Source organism: Salvelinus namaycush, chromosome 25, assembly GCF_016432855.1.
Source record: "Salvelinus namaycush isolate Seneca chromosome 25, SaNama_1.0, whole genome shotgun sequence".
Lineage (NCBI taxonomy): Eukaryota > Metazoa > Chordata > Actinopteri > Salmoniformes > Salmonidae > Salvelinus > Salvelinus namaycush.
Genome location: NC_052331.1, coordinates 19,794,736 through 19,816,210, shown reverse-complemented (window position 1 = coordinate 19,816,210; position 21,475 = coordinate 19,794,736). Strand labels below are relative to the sequence as shown.

Sequence of the window (21,475 nt, the reverse complement as noted above, 5' to 3'; positions counted from 1 at the left end):
GCTCCTGAGTGAACAAGTTACAGTTTTGACTTAAATCTGCTTGAAAATCTATGGCAAGACTTGAAAATGGCTGTCTAGCCATGACCCTCAACACCTTGACAGAGCTTGCCTCAACACTTTGACAGAGCTTGACATAAAAAAATAAATAAATGGACAATACAGCTATCTATAGCTCATAAGAAACTTACCCAAGAAGACTCACAGCTGTAATTGCTGCCAAAGGTGTTTCTAAAATGTATTTAATCAAGGTCTTCCACTTTGACATAAGAGTATTTTGTGTAGATCACTGACAAAAAAATGACAATTAAATACATTTTAATCCCACTATGTAACATAATAAAATTTGAAGAAATTCAAGAGGGGTGTAGACTTTGTATAGACACTTAACTAAATGACTACAAAAATAAATGATCACAAACATGATACATTATCGGTCATGTAGAAACTCCATGTCTTTCATGTGCATATGGCAAATAAACAAACGTACCTGACGAGAGCATTGCAACCAACATCCAAAACTTAACGTGTACTGGGTCGTTCCACAAAAGCAGTCCTTTCGATATGTTAAGTAGAAATTGCGCACCAATATTGAATTTTAAAAGCCTGTTTATATTAAATGAATTGCCCTTTAATATAGACCACATGGATAATTCAATAAATCTTATTTTCAATATGAATAAAGACTTGCTAAAGTGCCAACATTTGGCATTTTGACATCCCTCCGTGCACCCTCTGACTTCTAGGAAGATTTTAACCCACTAACTTAAAAAAAAAAAAAAAAAAAATGTTCACCATCATTGTAAAGCCCTAGTTATTGCTTTTACAAAGTTATTTCTGAAGATTATTTAATGTGAAGTCATTTATTTCCTGTTCCTCATTTTAAGGTCAACATTGTGAACTGAACTCTCATTGTAATATGGTGAAACTACAGTATTCCTTTTAAAATATTTATTTCAAAAGAGAAATGAATATCTAATAGTCAAATCATAGTGCAAGTGAGCTGGTTCTACTCTTTTTGGCAATTTTCTGGTGTTTTGTTGAAAAACTGAGCGGGTCGAGCATAACACTTCAACCCTGTTACCCATAGATATACAGGCTAGAAATGTTGTAACAAAAAACATTTTGTTAATCTTGCATTCAATTGCCACTCCCTGTTGCACACAACAAGCTTCCATTCCCCCTGTCACAAGGGGATTGATTCATGGTTGATTTAACTAGTAATTACGAGTTGGAGGGCAGTTCAAGTGGATTTTTCCCATCCGTGGTAAATTTCCACTTTGTTACGAATGCACCATAACACCGCTAATATCAAGGCACAAGGTGAGACCCAGATGCAGGTGGTTGGAGTCTTACAATGTGTATTAATCCAAAGAGGTAGGCAAGAGAATGGTCGTGGACAGGCAAAAAAGGTCAAAACCAGATCAGAGTCCAGGACGTACTGAATGGCAGACAGGCTCATGGTCAAGGCAGGCAGAATGGTCAGGCAGGCGGGTACAAAGTACAGAAACAGGCAAGGGTCAAAACCAGGAGGACTATAAAAAGGAGAATGCTAAAAGCAGAACGGGAAAACCGCTGGTTGACTTGGAAACGTACAAGACGAACTGGCACAGAGAGACAGGAAACACAGGTATAAATACACTGGGGAAAACGAGCGACACCTGGAGGGGTGGCGACAATAACGAGGACAGGTGAAAAAAAAAAAAAAAAGAATAGTACGCAAGTATAAACACCATAGGACCACGCAGCCGTCATACCGCTCAGGAAGGAGACGCGTTCTGTCTCCTAGAGATGAACGTACTTTGGTGCGAAAAGTGAAAATCAATCCCAGAACAACAGCAAAGGACCTTGTGAAGATGCTGGAGGAAACAGGAACAAAAGTATCTATATCCACAGTAAAACGAGTCCTATATCGACATAACTTGAAAGGTCACTCAGCAAGGAAGAAGCCACTGCTCCCAGAACCGCCATAAAAAAGCCAGACTACGGTTTGCAACTGCACATGGGGACAAAGATTGTACTTTTTGGAGAAATGTCCTCTGGTCTGATGAAACAAAAATAGAACTGTTTGGCCATAATGACCATCGTTATGTTTGGAGGAAAAGGGGAGGCTTGCAAGCCGAAGAACACCATCCCAACCGTGAAGCACAGAGGTAGCAGCATCATGTTGTGGGGGTGCTTTGCTGCAGGAGGGACTGGTGCACTTCACAAACTAGATGGCATCATGAGGAATGGACATTATGTGGGTATATTGAAGCAACATCTCAAGACATCAGTCAGGAAGTGAAAGCTGGGTCGCAAATGGGTCTTCCAAATGGACAATGACCCCAAGCATACTTCCAAAGTTGTGCCAAAACGGCTTAAGAACAACAAAGTCAAGGTGTTGGAGTGGCCATCACAAAGCCCTGACCTCAATCCCATAGACAATGTGTGGGCAGAACTGAAAAAGCGTGTGCGAGCAAGGAGGCCTACAAACCTGACTCAGTTACACCAGCTCTGTCAGGAGGAATGGGCCAAAATTCACCCAACTTATTGTGGGAAGCTTGTGGAAGGCTACCTGAAACGTTTGACCCAAGTTAAACCATTTAAAGGCAATGCTACCAAATACTAATTGACTGTATGTAAACTTCTGACCCACTGGGAATGTGATGAAAGAATTAAAAGCTGAAATAAATCATTCTCTACTATTATTCTGACATTTCACATTTTTTAAATAAAGTGGTGATCCTAACTGACCTAAGACAGGGAATTTTTACTAGGATTAAATGTCAGGAAAAACTGAGTTTAAATGTATTTGGCTAAGGTGTATGTAAACTTCCGACTTCAACTGTATGAAATGAGTAATGCGAGATATGTAAATATTCTAAAAGAGGCATTATTAAAGTGACTAGTGTTCCATTTATTAAAGTGGCCAATCATATCAGGTCTGTAGGTAGACAGCCACCTCTCTGTGCAAGTGGTGGCTGTTTAACAATCTGATGGCCTTGAGATAGAAGCTGTTTTTCAATCTCTCTGTCCCAGCTTTGATGCACCTGTACTGACCTCGCCTTCTGGATGGAAGCGGAGTGAACAGGAAGTGGCTCGGGTGGTTATTGTCCTTGATGATCTTTTTTGCCTTCCTGTGACATCGGGTGTGGTAGGTGTCCTGGAGGGCAGGTAGTTTGCCCCCGGTGATGCGTTGTGCAGATCGCACCACCCTCTGGAGAGCTCTGCGGTTGTGGGTGGTACAGTTGCCGTACCAGGCGGTGATACAGCCCGACAGGATGCTCTCAATTGTGCATCTGTAAAAGTTAGTGATGGTTTTTGGTGACAAGCCACATTTTTTCAGCCTCCTGTGGTTGAAGAGGCGCTGTTGCGCCTTCTTCACCACACTGTCTGTGTGTGTGGACCATTTCAGTTTGTCTGTGATATGTACACAGAGGAACTTAAATCTTTCCAGCTTCTCAACTGCTGTCCCATCAATGTGGATAAGGGGGTGCTCCCTTTGCTGTTTCCTGAAGTCCATGATCATCTCTTTTGTTTTGCTGACATTGAGTGAGAGGTTATTTTCCTGACACCACACTCAGAGGGCCCTCACCTGCTCCCTGTAGGCTGTCTCGTCATTGTTGGTAATCAAGCCTACCACTGTAGTGTCGTCTGCAAATTTGATGATTGAGTTGGAGGCGTGCATGGCCACGCAGTCATGGGTGAACAGGGAGTACAGGAGGGGGCTGAGCACGCACCCTTGTGGGGCCCCAGTGTTTAGAATCAGCGGAGTGGAGATGTTGTTTCCTACCTTCACCACCTGGGGAGGCCTGTCAAGAAGTCCAGAACCCAGTTGCACATGGCAGGGTCGAGACCCAGGGTCTCAAGGTTAATGATGAGTTTGGAGGGTACTATGGTGTTGAATGCTGAGCTGTAGTCAATGAACAGGGCAGTGTGCAGTGTGATGGCGATTGCATCGTATGTGGACCTATTGGTGTGGTAAGCAAATTGGAGTGAGTCTAGGGTATCAGGTAAGGTGGAGGTGATATGATCCTTGACTAGTCTCTCAAAGCACTTCATGATGACTGAAGCGATTGCTACGGGGCGATAGTCATTTAGTTCAGTTACCTTAGCTTTCTTGGGAACAAGAACAGAAATGCATGGTTTTGTGGTGGGCCGTGTGCCTGCAAGCTGACTCTGGGTGCCAACTGGATGGTGTTTCCTCTGAAACATTGGTGCGGCTGACTTCGTGTTTCGGAGGATACATGGCTCTTGACCTTCGCCTCTCCTGAGTCCGTAGGGGAGTTGCAGCGATGGGACAAGACTGTAACTACCAATTGGATATCACGAAAAAGGGGTAAAAGATACAAATAAGTCAAATTAGGAACCACTTTGGCCACTCTGTGTAGACTAGATGTCATAGCCATGCATTTCTGGAGTATTTTCAGGCATTACATGCAAATGTATCTATATGTATTTGTAATATATTTTACGTGACATTAAATATATTGAAATGTATTTTTTCCCATATTGGTAATATAAACATGAAATATAAATGTTTTCTAAAACTAGCAAGTAGATCTGAAAACTAACTGAAACTAAACTGAAAATCAAATAAAAATCTTAAAACTAATAGAAATAAAAACGAATATAAAAACATAAAACTATAATAACCTTGAAGTGGAAGTTCAGTTTCCCTAAAAATGTTTGTTAACTTTTTAACCACTCCCAAACAGACCAAGGTCTCTCAAATCTCCTGTATAGCCCCAGCTTAATCTTTGCTTCAAAAATGACCTCCTTGACAGATTTCTACCTCATAATTCAGTCATTTCTCACCCAAAGCATCCGTATCCCCTTTGTCCCCACTTCTGAAGATCTAAAGCCTGTTTGGCAGCCTCACCCAAAACCTTATCTGATGCCTTCCGCTCTTTCCTCTCCTGCCCAGCTGCCACGGTGGTGTCCTTTTCCTTTGATGTGGGCAACGGTCTGGTGGAGCTGAGTGTGAGGTCATCCACTCCTCTTAATGATGACCAGTGGCACAGGGTGGTGGCTGAGCGCAACGTGAAGGAGGCTGTGCTGCAGCTGGATGGGCAGTTCAAGGAGGTTCGCCCTGCACCCCCACAGGGTCACACTCGCCTGGAGCTTTACAGCCAACTCTATGTGGGTAAGACATCCTTCCTTCCTGCCTCCCACCACATAGGGTAATGATGATCAGGTTTATATGTCTATGTTTGTAAGACAACTGGTGCTCAGCTCATGGTGTTTGGACCTGACTTATACAGGCCCACACAGTTTACACATTACACACAGAAACAATGTCAAAAGCTATTAGGATGTCAAGTCAACAACTAACAAGTTAAAAAAACTTGAGTTTACAATTTTTTTATCAGAAGTGTACTTGGTATCAAAGTTGTTGTAAACCAAAATGTCTAATAAGACTTTTTGTCATAAACGTTATCTTTCAGGTGCATCGGGTGGCCAAAGGGGATTCCTAGGATGTATCCGTGCCCTGAAGATGAACGGTGTGACCCTTGACCTGGAGGAGAGGGCGAAGGTCACCCCGGGGGTGAAGCCTGGCTGCTCTGGCCACTGCACCAGCTATGGGCAGCACTGCAGAAACGGTGGCCAGTGCATGGAGAAATACAACGGTTACTCATGCGACTGCACCTTGACGGCGTATGACGGGCCCTTCTGCACTGAAGGTAAAATATAGTCACAGCCATGTGAGAGAATGGTAACTCTAAATGTGTCCGTTTTATTTCAACTTCACAGTGTTACAACTCTAACTTTACCCTTTGCTTTTGGGAGGCTAATATCGATTCGCTTGTCAATTTCTCAAACGTCTGCTGATGTTTTGTATTGCTGACTTGTGTCTCCTGTGTGTATCAGACGTGGGTGGCTACTTCGAGAGTGGAACACTAGTTCGTTACGACTTCCTTCCCGAGGGGGGCCTTCCAGCCATCAGGGATGTGAAGAGCCTGTCTCCCCTGCTACCCACGGAGGGCAACCTGACACAGGAGGAGCTGGTGTTCAGCTTCAGCACCTCCAACGCCCCCAGCATCCTGGTGTACATCAGCTCCAGGACCCAGGACTACCTGGCTGTGGTGCTCAGACACAATGGTGAGAGGGCAACTGCTCAAAGGGTTTAAAATGCTTGTGAGAGCAATCCTGGCCATCCGTTTGAAGAGTTTGAAAGGCTTGGACGGTGAAGTTAATGGTTTAGCCAGTAAAGAAACGCAGAATGTACAGGGAATTAGCTCAATAGCTAATTAAATGGTGCAACACACAGGTTGGGCATGGTCCGAGGCAGATGCATGAATAACTGAAACAGCAGAAAGAAAGAGTGATGGTCAATTTAGTATTTTAATTTAAAATACAATTGCCACTTGAGTTTGATACTCTAACCATGTTTCAAAGCCTGTGAGATAATGGGTGGACAACTATATGAATATGATTAATACACATTGGGACTGACTGGCCATTCCATCTCCCTCTGTCAGGAACACTTCAGATCCGCTACAGCCTGGGAGGCCTGAGGGAGCCGTTCACCATCGACCTGGACCAGCGCAACATGGCCAATGGGCAGCCCCACCACATCAACATCTCCAGGCAGGAGAGGAACATACGGCTGCAGGTAATAATAATGAGGACGTTGCTTTATCTATCTATGGAGCACTTTTCAGCTGCAGTTCCAGGATGACCCTAGTGTTCCACTACCACAAAGGGTGATCTATCACACAGTGGGATTTGCCTAAGTTATGAAATGTATTTCCCCTCTCAGACTACTTTAGGCTGCAGGTAAAAATCTCAACAATGATGTAGTTTTATCTAAAAAACATTTTCATTTTCATCAAGCAGTTGAAAGGTAGGACTCTAATGCTCTTGAGTCCCAGGGTGGGACCACTCTCAGTGAGAGATTTGCTGATGTCATTAAATCCAACAGTCCTCTCAGACTAAATTAAACTTTTTAAAATGTGAATCACATTTTTATTTGGCGTACCCCCGACAGCATTGCGCGTACCCCTGGGGGTGCTAAGGGTTCAACACGGATCCCAAAAGGGTTCTACTTGGAACCAAAGGGGGTTATTCAAAGGGTTCTCCTATGGGGCTAGCCAAAGTACCCTTTTAGGTTCTAGATAGCAAGTTTTTTTCTAAGGGTGTAGTGCCTTTTTCACCCCTACTTTACATTTGCTCTTTTGAAGGTTTTCCTATATAGTTTATTCCATCCTAGCCAAATTTCCTCATCTGCTGGCATGCACCTCTCCTCCGGTGCATTCGGAAAGTATTCAGACCCCTTGACTTTTTCCACATTTTGTTACGTTACAGCCTTGATACAGTTTGATAGCTACATAGACTATAGATATAGCACTTTTCATAAAGCAGTTCAAAGGTAGATCACTAGTGCTCTGCTATCAGGAAGGGAGGACACCCTTCTCGTGAGAGGGATTTGCTGATACCATTAAATCCAAAATACATATTTGTTCTGTGTCCTCTCAGACTGCATTATGCTCTTTGCAACACACCAGACCCACCTTTCCTGTGGAAGTGGTTTATAGTGCATTATGCTTTTTAGCACAGTTTATTTCTGTTTGTTTCTCGGGTTTCGCTAATGCATTATACACTGGCATCAATTAGGATTTCCAGGCATATGCTGTTTAAAATCCACCACTAGGTGGTAGTAATTAACAAAAATAAAAATGCCGGCTGTTGGGTTTATAACTGACTGTAATATATCATGACCATATCGTGACCATATCGTGATGTTCTTTTCCAGTTGGACCATTACCCCCCAGTCAGCTACACTCTGCCGGCTGGCTCTGACACCAAGTTCAACCTGGTTAAAACTATATTCCTGGGGAAAGTCTTTGGTAAGTGCAGATATAATCCATGTATTCCTACTGGAGTGTAAATATAAGGAATGCTGTGTATCATGCGTGGAATCAATGTATTATTTACACGGAAGTCAGAGTTACTTGCATTGATCTCTTTGAATTTGGCCCTGAGTGATTAAATCTGGACTTTGGTTCTGTGTGTTTCTGAAAAAACACAAAACCAGATTTTTTGTTGCTCATCCATCACTGAGTGATTGATCTTGTTTTGTCCAGGTGTATTCATATATGGAAAGAGGGCATCAATATATCTGGTAATGGTGATGTTGCCTTGACAGAAAAATCTTGCTTTGTTGATACAAAGACATGTACATCCATCTGAGTGCCCATATTGAGCAATGTTACAATAGGCCTTGTCTAGGCCTTTCCTTTGTCTTTGTCTGACTGACAGTGGTGACCCATCATTTAGGGCAAGTGGGGCAGTGCCTGTTTTGCATGTTATTTTGGCATAAATACGTGTCACATATCAGTTTGAAAACAATGTGAAAAAGAAAAAGCTGCATAAGAACATGGTCTCTTTTTTGCTATCTTGAGTAAGGCAGGTCCAAAATGCAGGTGTTTCAGCCTAGCTCAGTGCTTTCTGTGGTGGAGGGGCAGCCAGCCGAAAATATAGAGCGTAGGGGTTGGTAATCTTCTCTAGTTCTGCCGTGATTGGCTCAGTGTTCTGTCACTCATGGTGACACTACGTCACCGCAAAATCTACAGGGAGAGCTACAAAGTTCAAGCCCCCTTGGGTGCTGCCATAGATTTACATTAGAAGTGCCCATTCAAGAAGGCTCAAGGTTATTGGCCACAGATAAAATTACGTCAAATCACGTTATATCTACCGTAGCTTTGATTGGACTGATCATGTCAACAACATACTTTCAAAATCCTAGCTAGCAAGCCAGACAAGCAGTCATCTTCATGAATTATGTCGACAATCTACTGGCAAACAATTTTCAATCTTTGTCATATGAAGAGAAATTATAGATAAAACGTATCGGTGATCATCGGCCATTGGATATAAACATTACAAGTTGGAGATCGCAAATTCAACAATGAGTGGTTTGGAAGGAATCACTGCAAGCTTTGCAAAGCAATCACTATTTTTCTTCCCCTGTCTGCTATTCGGTGGAGAGGGTGTGTGGTCCAAGTCTGGGTTTAAGGTTCTCTTTTCCAAGCTTAAAAGGATAAACATTCACACGTAACACCATGGGAATTCATTGGCCATGCTAACAATCCAGCATGTCTTCTGCCGCATTCAAAACAACTGGAAACTCCGAACTGTGAAATCTTGGAACTTGGAATAAAACGAGCTCCGACTGGGAAAATACACTTTGAATGGTCATCCAACTCGGAATTCCAAGTCGGGAAATTAGGCCTCTTTTGAGAGCTCCGACCTGAAAATCACTGACGTCATGATTCAACCTTGTTTTTTTTTCAGAGTTCCCAGTTGTCTTGAAAGCACCAAAAATCCAGAGAAGTTTCATGACACAATTTTCCCACAAGAAGGACTCCTGTTGAAGTGAGCACAGCACAACAACGGAGAGGCCAAAAATGTCTTGTATGCTGCTGCATAAATTATGTAATATGCCAGGGAGATATGTAGCTAAGAAAGTAATACTAACTGTATTTTGTGTAGTAAGCTGCTAGTAACCTCACCCTAATTTGGTCCCTTTCCCCATAATACCTTAGCCAACTGTTCTGACTTGGTGGTACACATGTAGCCTATGGCCTGTTTTAGAGAAATGTCATCATCAAATATTGTAAAAGCTTTCATTGTCTGCTTACATGCCCCATTTATTTATCCTACGGTTCTGACTTGGTGTACAGGGAGAATAATGTAAGAACGTCTCATGTTCTGAATTATGTCGTTGTACATTTCAAAAGTGCTGAATAGTCATATTGACTATGTCCGTCTTAGCTCGCTCATTAATATCTTAATCGAAATTACGGATTTCCTCTTATCCGCTCATCGTTCCCTTATGCCATAGTTTGTACATCTCAATTGTCACTAGAAACCATATGTGTTTAAGCAAGTCAGCCACATAAAAAGGCAGTAAATGAGGCTGAATTCACTGTTTCGCTGCCAAATAAGGCTCCACTGATAGCCAGGTATAGGGACAGCTTTATGTAGGCCCTAACAGTTTGTGGGCACCATTTGTCATTGTTATAGTGCAATTAATGTATTGTTTAGCGTTGTGTAGTGGCTTTGCTGTCATGCATCTAAAAAAAAAATGGAGTGTGCCCCACCAAGATTTACAGGCTAAAATCGCCACTGCTGACTGATATAGTACACCTACTATAGTACACCCACACCACTCAGATAAACTCAGGGTAAAAAAGTGTGGATCATAGGGCCATCAGGAACCACACCACTGCAGCACACAGATCGTCAGTATAGAGGAAGGTAGAATAGAAAACAGAATAAAGTGATGTGCGCATGGCATGGCGTGTTTGATTATCGCTAAGGGAGGGAGCAGCACCGTGTTAGCAGGAGTCAGACACCAGTACACTGATCCTGTTCTGAGAACAGTAGAATGACCCATTGTGCCTGGCTGGTAAAGCCTTACAACTTCCCAGAGTGCTTTGCTGCTGCACTCGATTAATAAATTAACAACAATCTCTGACATCATCCTCAGGGATGGAGGGAGCACAAAGGCCCGGTCCTGATCCCCATCCTGTAATCCTTTACTCACATCCAGGTTTTCTCCGAGCCTCGTTCCGTTTGTGAATGTATTAGCTCACTGATCCATGACATCATCATGTTTTCCCTGCCTGGTCTGGCTGTAAGGAAGAGAAGAGAAGGAAGGGAAAGGAGCTGGGCTGAATCACTTAGGGTGCATTCACATTCAGAGCTCGCTGGCTAACCAAGGCTTCAGGCACATAGACACCCTGGCAGATACACAGACAGGCTGACAGACAGACAGGTATACATATTGGCAAGAATATAAACAGACTACTAGCAGGCAGAAAGGCAGCAGGGCAGATACAGAGTTAAATGTTCCTGGCAGACAGACAAACATACAGGCAGACAGACAAGCATGTCTCATAGACAAGCATACAGCAGGCAGTGATAGCACTGTATAAGACAAGGACTTTTGCTCTGGATTGAGGGGCTGTGCCGTGGGGGCAGACTCAGAGTTAGCGCCACTTCATTCAGGGAGGACAACAGGACAACCAGGTAATACTCTTCTGTATTTGACAAACTTGAGGTGGCATAGTGTTTTCAATAACAACCTACCTGTAACTACACTGTAAATATGTAGGTGTTGGGGAAACTTATGGTAAACCTTGACCTTGTGTTGTTGTTGTAACTCTTTGTTTCAGATATATTTATATTTTTTGTCATTTCCTTTTCATGCAATGTAGGCCTATGTTGTTTTTAACAAACATTGTCACTGTAGCTCTCTGACTGGCCTAAGATGGTGAATTCTTTTTCTGTAGATATTGCAATGTGTTTTCTGAAAAGTAAAGATAATGCATGGCCAATGTTCCAAACAGGATGTGTTTGTCTTTTCAACTTGGGGGCATATGAAACATCCTTCTTACATGTAACCGTGAAATTACTCTTCTTTATCTGCCTTGGAGAATAACATATTGCAAAAGAATTGGATACTCTGTTTTCCCTGGAGTATAACATATCTGCAGTAGGAGTCTCTACAGTAGTTGCCTGTCTGGGGGAAGCTAGGGACAGAGAATACAGTATCACCAACCAGAGACTAGGTTCAAGTGAACATAAATCAAACTGGTGAGGCTTTCAGTGTTGTGCTGAGTAGTAGTGCATCGTGGTGGTAGACCAGTATTAAGTGGTCAGGCAGCATCAGTCAGCAGCTCCAAGAAGAACTCCTATCTAATCAAGAAGTACTGTGATGGTTTTTCTGTTTCCTTTGTTTTAATCAGAAACTGGCCAGATTGACCCAGTCCTCATAGAGAAGTACAACACCCCAGGGTTTGTTGGCTGTCTGTCCAGAGTTCAGTTCAACAACATCGCCCCTCTGAAGGCAGCACTGAGGTCTGGCATCGTCGCCCCAGTGACCACCCAGGGCATTCTAGTGGAGTCCAACTGCGGGGCATCTCCTCTCACCATTTCACCCATGGCTGCTGCCAATGACCCCTGGCACCTGGACTCAGGTACAGTAAATCTGTGTTTCTATCTATCCCCTTTAATTGTCCCACCAATGGAAGCATTTATTCATATCATGGGATTTTATTCTATTCTATTGAATTGTTGTGTTTATTTACATCTCGATACCATCATCTTGAATACTGCATTTTAAAAGTAGTCCTTTACAGTAGATATATTGTCAGTGGTCAACTAGCAGCACCAGCAGTCCACTCAGTCCTCCAAAGAGATTTGACATTTAATTAAAACTTCAAGGCATGATATTTAATAGTGGTATTTTTCTTCTTCAGCTATTGAACCATTTAAACCCATGTGCTGTGCTGTTTAGCTCCTGTGGATAGGTCTACAGGATGGTTATCACTGGGTCAGTGTATTGATCCTGTGTGTGTTCTCTGGACACAAAGGAATGAGCTTTCCAGATACATGAGATCTATTGCTGCCCAGCCACTCACCCTCTCTTCTCTTAATCTCTCCATTACTGGGAACACAATATCTATCTCCTGCCTGCTCTGGGAATGGTCTGCTCTGTATGAAATGTTATCCCTCAGGGACTCTAAGTGACTATTTGTATGTTTAACCTATGGAGGCATATGAGGTTTCAATAAATCAGATGAATCGTTTTAGTGGTACTGCTTTAGTAAGGATTAATATAAACAATTTCAATTGTCCCACAGCGAGGCCTAATGGGACTAGTTATAGATTGTTACACTATTGATATTCTGACTTTTACTAAGAGAGCTTTGGATGAAAAACATGAGAATAAGAGGAAGAATCTTTGTATCATTTGATCTGAGCCTTGCATAGTGCTCCAAAGGCAACAGATCAGCTCCCTGTAAGAGGCATCTATGATCCCTGCTCCACTGTGTGTGCGTGTGCGTATGTGTATTTTGGGGGCGGTGATATGTGATGAGAGATTTGCACATATTCTGCAGAATCCACTCAAATGGACTAGAGTGCCCACAGAGATGCCTGATGAAAAGAACAGACTGCCCCTCTCGACTCAGCCCACGCCTACTTCCCCCCATGACTCACACACTGTGCATATACGGCATGCTATATTTATCGCCTGTCCTGTTTTTTTTTATAATCAGATGCCAAAGTGTGCCAGTTTACAATTGACATATTCTGTCTCTGTAAAAAATGTGTCATAGCATTTACATTTTTTTAGCATTGTTTGGTTATTTTGTGGTTGATCCGTTTTTGTTTCCTTTTTCAGCTGGTGCTGTATTCCCATTCAACGAGGAAAGAGTTAGCCGGGATGGAGTTGATCGGAACGCTGCAATTATTGGAGGTGAATAGGGGCAGTAATCAACTCACCTACTATACAGGGTTGTTGAGGCTTTTAAAGGTCAAATTAAATGAAATTACATTTTATTTGTCACATGCGCCGAATACCATGAAATGCTTACTTACAAGCCCTTATCAAAGTGTATTTCTCACGTGCACAGGATACAGCAGGTGCAAACAGTACAGTGAAATGCTTACTTGCAAGCTCTTCCTCAACAATGCAGTATTCAATATATAAAAAAGGAAAATAAATAGAAAAGGGTCAAATCCAGTAATCGATTTTTCAAAAGAACACATTGTTATGTACCTCATAATGTCCTTTATACTTGTAGGTATCATTGCTGTGGTCATCTTCACCATCCTCTGCACCCTGGTGTTCCTTATTCGCCATATGTTCCGTCACAAGGGCTCCTACCACACCAATGAGGCCAAAGGGGCGGAGTCTGCGGACTGTGCCGATGCAGCCATCATTGTCAATGACCCAGCCTTCACAGAAACCATTGATGAGAGCAAGAAGGAATGGTTCATTTAATCAGACATTCACATTTTGGTACTGGTCAATGGTGTGCCCATTGCTCTTCACACTTCGCTGTGTGAGGACAAGGCTTTCTTTGATGATGATGATGAGGATGATGAATGAATAATGTGTAAATGGGGCATAGGAAGATTTCCCCATGGACTAGATGTGTGCATTGGCTGGCTTGTCTATAATGTATTTACATTGCGTGAGGAGTTGGAGGAGTTTTGGCAACATGATATCAGTCATTCACATAGAGCCATTATTACAACTACAGCATCACCTGGACTGAGATTTTTTTTAAACGATATCACTTTTTGTATTTATTTTTTGCATTACAGTTGATGATATGTCTTAATGTTTTGAGCTTTGATTGTAGAGATGTTTATGCCTGCATTTAATGGGTCAAGCACATACTGTACACTTCTAGTTCCTTTGCTGCCAAATGAGTACCAAGTGAGTTGCTTAGTGACAAAATGCTCTGGAAAATAATATCCCTGCACAGATTAAAAAACACATTAAGGTTTATGTCACTGATATTTGATTGTATTGCATTGTAATGTATTGGTTTGATTGCACTGCAGTCCTTATTATGTGTAGAATACAATGGCATGCTACACAACTATGGCATCCCTTCATTGCACCATTCCACACAGTAGCACTGGTATTTCCTCACAAATGTGTCTTTTATCTTGCAGATAATTTTCCGGGGTGCCAAATTATTCAGCATGCTTTATCTGTTTCCCCGGTCTTGCTACATATGATGATGGCTCTTCTTGGAAAAATTGGTTTCTGGCATGATATGACAGGTTCACATTTGGCGACATTGTGATTTTTGAGAGGGAATTGCTATGATATTGTCATGAAAAGGTTTATTGTACAAACAAGCATCATGTTACTTATAGTAATGACAATATCCAATGTGCCTTCAAGATTCAGCCGCTCTGCTTTCAGTTTTGGACTATTTCATTCTGGGCACACTGACTGTACCCTGAATATTGAACAAAATAAATACTGTATGGCCAATAGGGATGTATTTATAATGGTGGCTAAAAGGAAAAGGAAAGAACGTGGCTTAACTTCAGCTCCATGGGCAGTGATACACTATACACACGCTTAACTAATGCCTGAACTTCTATGCCTTTGTTGGTATCAATGTGTATAGTTCTATAGCACAGGAGGCTGCTGAGGGGAGAATGGCTCATGATAATGGCCAAAAACGGAGTGAATGGAATGTCCCCAAACACATGGACACCATGTGTTTGATGTATTTGATACAATTCTAATTCTGCTCGAGCCATTACCAGGAGCCTGTCCTCCCCAATTAAGGTGCCACCAACCTCCTGTGTTCTATAGGTGTTATTTGATTTGTTTGTTTGAGTACAGTGGGGTTGTATGTTTTATGTCTAATCATTTTATTTCCTTAGTCATAAGATAACCATTTTCACCCAGTAAGTCAGAATAACCCACAATATTAAACGTTTTTCTGTTACAAGTGCCAACAAGACTGTCAGCCTTTCCCCATGTTAAGATTCTCATATTCACATCATGTGGTTTGGGAATTGCTGTGATTAATTCAGAGTAGCATTACACAGACAACACAGTGTGTGCTGAAGAGAAGAACTGGAGGATTAGGGGAGCTAAGGGGAATGTAGACAGCATGAGAGACTGTAGTGAAAACCTCTCAAATGAACATAAAATGATTAGCTGTTACTGTTGAAGGCTGTTACAGTATTTTGCAAACAGAATGTATCCTTACATATAATGTCAGTGTCCCACATGCCCACAGCAATCTGAATCGGATGATAAAATCGCTTAAATTGCATCACTGAACACATAAGCAAAGCTGTTATTATTAGGTAATTTCTTCACATTTTTTTTGTTGCTATTTTGTCATGTAGGCTATTGTTTTGAATCAACATGTAAATCTCTGTCTACATCTCACAATGGTACATTTTGGTTTATTGTTATTAAGGGTTAGCAAAACATTGGTTGTTCATCACTGTATGTGCTAATAGTCAAGTTGCAACTGAAACACAATATACCTTAATATTCTATAAACCAAAATGATCAGAGGACATCCATTCACTGTAGAGCAACACTTTATGAGAAAGCATGATCTTACATTTCATTAGAATATCTAACACGTCACAGTTCATAATATATAATATTATAGCATAGGATATAATAAAGCATAATATAGCATACTGATATTATGGAGATTTTTTTTTGTTATGTTGGTTTACCACTTTTGTCAAATGAATGATTGGCATCGGATTTCAAATTCCATTGCTTGATTATCGTTTTTCTTTTCATTAGCAGCATGACAATTAAACTAAAAACAGTACCACATAGCAGTACAATTTATTTTACATGAATTCTTTGGAAATATTTTGTACATTTCTTATCTGAGGGATGACGTGCAACAGTCTTTTTATAATATATTTACATTTATTTCATTGCAATTATAATTAAATGGCAGTTTTCTTTTTGATATTCTGTGTGAAAAACATATATTGTTGAAATTGTCTTTTACAGTGGCTTGAGATCATGTTCCCCAAAATGAAAGATTTTACAACTTCATTTTGTGTTATTTTAGTTCAGTATTGTATGTCAGGCCTGAGATTGCATATGTAATGTGATTTTGTCTTAATATAAAACATTAAACAAGCCTTGCCATACAGAGTGTAGTTGGTTTTTCATCAGATGCCTCCCTATCAGAACGTGCGCCCTCTCCCGACACCTACAGTGCATTCAGAAATTATTCAGACCCCTTCACTTTTTCTAAATTTTGTTGTGTTGCAGCTTTATTCTAAAATGGATTAAATAAATGTTTTCGTCATCAATCTACACACAATACACCATAATGACAAAGCAAAAACAGGTTTTTAGAAATGTTTGCAAATGTATTAAAAATAAAAAACAAATACCTTATTTACATAAGTATTCAGACTTGAAATTGAGCTCAGGTGCATCTTGTTTCCATTGATCATCCTTGAGGTGTTTCTACAACTGAATTGAAGTCCACCTATGGTAAATTCAATTGATTGGACATGATTTGGAAATGTACACACATGTCTATATAAGGTCCCACTGTTGACAGTATATGTCAGAGTAAAGCCAGTAAAGTCTGTAGAGCTCCGAGACAGGATTGTGTCGAGGCAAAGATCTGGGGAAGGGTACCAAAACATTTCTGCAGCATTGAAGGTCCCCAAGAACACAGTGGCCTCCAACATTCTTAAATGGAAGAAGTTTGGGAACACCAAGACTCTTCCTAGAGCTGGCCGCCTGGCCAAACTGAGCAATCGGATGAGAAGTGCCTTGGTCAGGGAGGTGACCAACACCCCGATGGTCACTGACAGAGCTCCAGAGTTCCTCTGTGGAGATGGAAGAAGCGTCCAGAAAGACAACCATCTCTGCAGCACTCCACCAATCAGGCCTTTATGGTAGAGGGGTCAGACGGAAGCCACTCCTCAGTAAAAGGCACTCGAAAGCCTGCTTGGAGTTTGCCAAAAGGCACCTAAAGGACTCTCAGACCATGAGAAACAAGATTCTCTGGTCTGATGAAACCAAGATTGAACTCTTGTCCTGAATGCCAAGCGTCACATCTGGAGAAATTCAGGGACCACTCATCACCTGGCCAATACCATCCCTACGGTGAAGCATGGGGGTGGTAGCATCATGCTGTGGGGATGTTTTTCAGCGGCAGGGACTAGGAGACTAGTCAGGATCGAGGGAAAGATGAACGGAGCAAAGTACAGAGAGATCCTTCATGAAAACCTGCTTCAGAGTGACCAAGACCTCAAACTGGGGCGAAAGTTCACCTTCCAACAGGACAACACACGAGTGGCTTCGGGACAAGTCTCTGAATGTCCTTGAGTTGTCCAGCCAGAGCCCGGACTTGAACCCGATCTGAAATCTCTGGAAAGACTTGAAAATAGCTGTGCAGTGACGCTCCCCATCCAACCTGACAGAGCTTGAGAGGATATGCAGAGAAGAATGGGAGAAACTCCCCAAACAAACTTGGCTATTATCGTTGGAAATAATTATTTTGTGCTAGCTAGCATACTAGCTAACCATAATAATGGGTTTGGTTAGCTAGCCAATTTAGCTAGCTAGTGTTGTCAACCAGATCAGCATCTGAATTTGAATTATTTTGAGTGTAATGCGTTGATTGGTGACAATGGTATGATCATATATTGAGCATTATATGAGCATTATAACATGAATACAACCCCAAATAAATGTGGAATGGCATGTATATTTAGACTTTGGCTGGGCTTGCTAATTGCAAACTTTAGCCAGTGGAGCATTGCATGCTGGGATTTGTAGTGTAACTGGTTATATTCTAAAGCCGTGGAATTATATTTTTCATATATTTAACACTTGACCTCAGAAAGCAGTTAGCCGCGCTTGTAGAATATAAACTCTGTGGTGGCATTGTATCTGGTAGGCTTCCTAGCTGGCACCACGGATAGGGCCGAACTCAGTTGAGTGAAGGTACGATCTGCGTCAGCCAACGTTGTCAGGTCAACAGCGCGCCGACTTTGATGGTGTTGCAAGGGTTTGGGTTACAGCAAGGAAGGCAAATACACTGAAAAAAATATATAAACGTAACATGTAATGTGTTGGTCACATGTTTCATGAGCTGAAATAAAAGATCCCAGAATTTTTCCATATGCTTATTTCTCTAAAATGTGCAGTTTTGTTACACAACACAATGTCACAGATGTCTCAAGTTTTGAGGGAGTGTGCAATTGGCGTGCTGACTGCAGGAATGTCCACGAGAGCTGTTGCCAGATAATTTAATGTTAATTTCTCTACCCTACGCCACCTCCAATGACATTTTAGAGAATTTGGCAGTACATCCAACTAGCCTCACACCCGCAGACCACGTGTTACCACGGCAGCCCAGGACCTCCACATCCGGCTTCTTCACCTGCGGATCATCTGAGACCAGCCACCCAGACAGCTGATGAAATTATGGGTTTGCTCAAGCGAAGAATTTCTGCACAAACTGTCAGAAACCGTAACCGACTTCAGTGGGTAAATGCTCACCTTCGATGGCCACTGGCACATTGGAGAAGTGTGCTCTCACTAACGATGCCTTTTGCCTATTCCCTGCTTGTACTTTAGCCTATCGGATTTCCTGTTATCTACCTATTGCCTGATCTCCCGGACTACGTTACTAGCCTTTTCCCTGCCTGTACTGTTGCCCTTTTGGACCCTCTGTGTATGACCTTCTGCCTGCCCCTGGACCCAGCTACCTGCCTCCTCTTGCGGTCCTTTGCAATAAACACCTGCTGCGCCCTGCGCTTGAAACCAGCTCTCTGTCTCCCTTCGTGTTCGTTACAGAATACCTCACCAAAAACGACAGATGGATTCAGCAGAGCTGCAGCTACGTCTGACCCGACATGAGGAACGAATCGGTGAACTCTGCGACCTCCTTCGCCAGTCCATTCCTGCTTCACCCATATCAGGTGCCACAGCCTCCTCTCGTTCATCTCCCCCATTTCCATGCCTAATAAATACGACGGCTCCCCAGGGAAATGTCAAGGATTTCTCATGCAGTGTAACCTGTACATAGACCATCACCCAGTTGACTTCACCTCTGACGAAGACAGGGTGGACTTCGTAATCACCCTACTCACAGGCAAAACTCTGGATTGGGTCACAGCCTTGTGGGCCACTCAAAGTTCTGATCTGTCCTCTGAATCACGTTTCCACGCCCTCTTCAAGGAGGTGTTCGACCATTCAGTTTCAGGTCATTACACAGGGGACCTGTTATGTGAGCTGCGACAGGGCCGTCGCTCCACCACTGAGTATGTCCTTTGAGGTCCGTACCATGGCTGCCGGCTGTGGATGGAGTGAACCAGCTCTCCTTACAGTCTACCAGAGGGGTCTTAATTGGGAGTTACAGACCAAACTGGCCTGCAGAGGAGATTTAACGGACCTGAACTAATATATCCGGATGTCTATATACATTGGCAACCTACTGGTGGACCGCAGACCTATACAGTCGCTCATGGCCTGCGAGTCTTCCACTCCCTTCTCTCGTCCACCACGGTCCAATAGCCCCGAACCCATGCATCTCGGCCGCGGCACTTCTTTCTGTTAATGGGGTCACTCAGTTTGTGGAGGGACTAGTGGACTTGGGGGCTGCAGGAAATTTCATCGACAAACAATTGGCACAACAGTTAAGGGTCAAGCTAATCCCTGTTAATCCTCCCTTTAGAATGAGTGCGCTGGATGGACAACCTCTCGGAACTGGTCTTGTGACTAGCATGACCCGAAAGTATCACCCTTCTGATTGGCCTCTGATTGGCCTCCTTCACTCAGTTAATGGTGTTGTCTTCACCTATAGAACCCATCATCCTCGGTCACCCCTGGCTAAGCCTTCATGACCCTGCCATCTCCTGGTGGCAAGGGGAACTGCTGTCATGGTCTCCCGTCTGTTTAAGCACTGCTTCAGTCTACCATGTTGAGCCACCTCTACAGAAGGATCAGAGTCTGCCATTCCAACCCACATCCCAACTGTATATGCCCAGTTCCTGAGTGTCTTCAGCAAGAAAAAGGCGTCCATTCTGCCCCCTCATCGCCTGGAGGACTGCGCGATCAACCTCCTTCCTGGGCCATCGCCCTCTAATGGTCGGATCTACCCCTTGTCCATCCCAGAGAATGAGGCTATGGACACCTATATAGAAGAGGCTCTCGACATGGGATTCATCCGTCCATCCATGTCTTTGGCTGCATCCAGTTTATTTTTTGAAAAAAAAGGATGGTAGTCTCCGTCCCTGCATAGATTACCAACCCCTCAATGACCTTACCATCAAGAATCGCTTCCCTCCTCTTCTGATTCTGGCTGCACTAGTCTACCATCTTCTCCAAACTGGACCTGCGTAGTGCTTACAACCTGGTCCGTATCTGAAGTGATGATGAGTGGAAGACGGCGTTTATCACCACTAGGGGTCACTACGAATACCTGGTTATGCCCTACGGTCTCACCAATGCTCCCGCAGTCTTCCAGTCCTTCACGAATGAAGTTTTCCTGGACATGATCAACCAGTTCCTCATTGTGTATATTGACGATATCTTGATCTACTCTCACTCCTTTGCAGAACACGTACAGCATGTGCAAAAGGTCCTCCAACAGCTACAGGACCACCCTCTTTATGTCAAGGCTGAGAAGAGCACCTTTCACGTTACTACGGTAACCTTCCTAGGGTTCGTGCTGACACCAGGAAGGGTCAACATGGATGAAGGCGGGGCCTCCCGGGTGGCGCAGTGGTCTAAGGCACTGCATCGCAGTGCTAGCTGTGCCACCAGAGACTCTGGGTTCGAGCCCAGGCTCACCATGGGGCGGCGCACAATTGGCCTGGCGTCGTCCGGGTTAGGGAGGGTTTGGCCGGCAGGGATATCCTTGTCTCATCGCGCACTAGCGACTCCTGTGGCGGGCCGGGCGCAGTTCACGCTGACCAGGTTGCTAGGTGTACAGTGTTTCCTCCAACACATTGGTGCGGCTGGCTTCTGGGTTGGATGCGCGCTGTGTTAAGAAGCAGTGCGGCTAGGTTGGGTTGTGTTTCGGAGGATGCATGGATCTCGACCTTAGCCTCTCCCGAGTCCGTACGGGAGTTGTAGCGATGAGACAAGACAGTAACTACTAACAATTGGATACCATGAAATTGGGGAGAAAAAAGGGGGTTTCAAAATGGG

The 21,475-nt window shown here is 43.2% G+C and overlaps 1 protein-coding gene across 1 annotated transcript in view; it reads left to right on the top strand.

Moving 5' to 3' along the window:
* Window positions 1-16,375, top strand: part of LOC120019831 (contactin-associated protein-like 2) — a 58,552-nt gene extending 42,177 nt beyond the window's left edge. The window contains exons 19-26 of the mRNA XM_038963245.1: window positions 4,907-5,125; window positions 5,427-5,663; window positions 5,851-6,081; window positions 6,462-6,595; window positions 7,736-7,829; window positions 11,736-11,966; window positions 13,175-13,249; window positions 13,578-16,375. Of these exons, the coding sequence (XP_038819173.1) occupies window positions 4,907-5,125; window positions 5,427-5,663; window positions 5,851-6,081; window positions 6,462-6,595; window positions 7,736-7,829; window positions 11,736-11,966; window positions 13,175-13,249; window positions 13,578-13,777 (1,421 nt within the window). The 3' untranslated portion in view covers window positions 13,778-16,375. The remainder of the gene's footprint in view (window positions 1-4,906; window positions 5,126-5,426; window positions 5,664-5,850; window positions 6,082-6,461; window positions 6,596-7,735; window positions 7,830-11,735; window positions 11,967-13,174; window positions 13,250-13,577) is intronic.
* The last annotated feature ends 5,100 nt before the right edge of the window (window positions 16,376-21,475 follow it).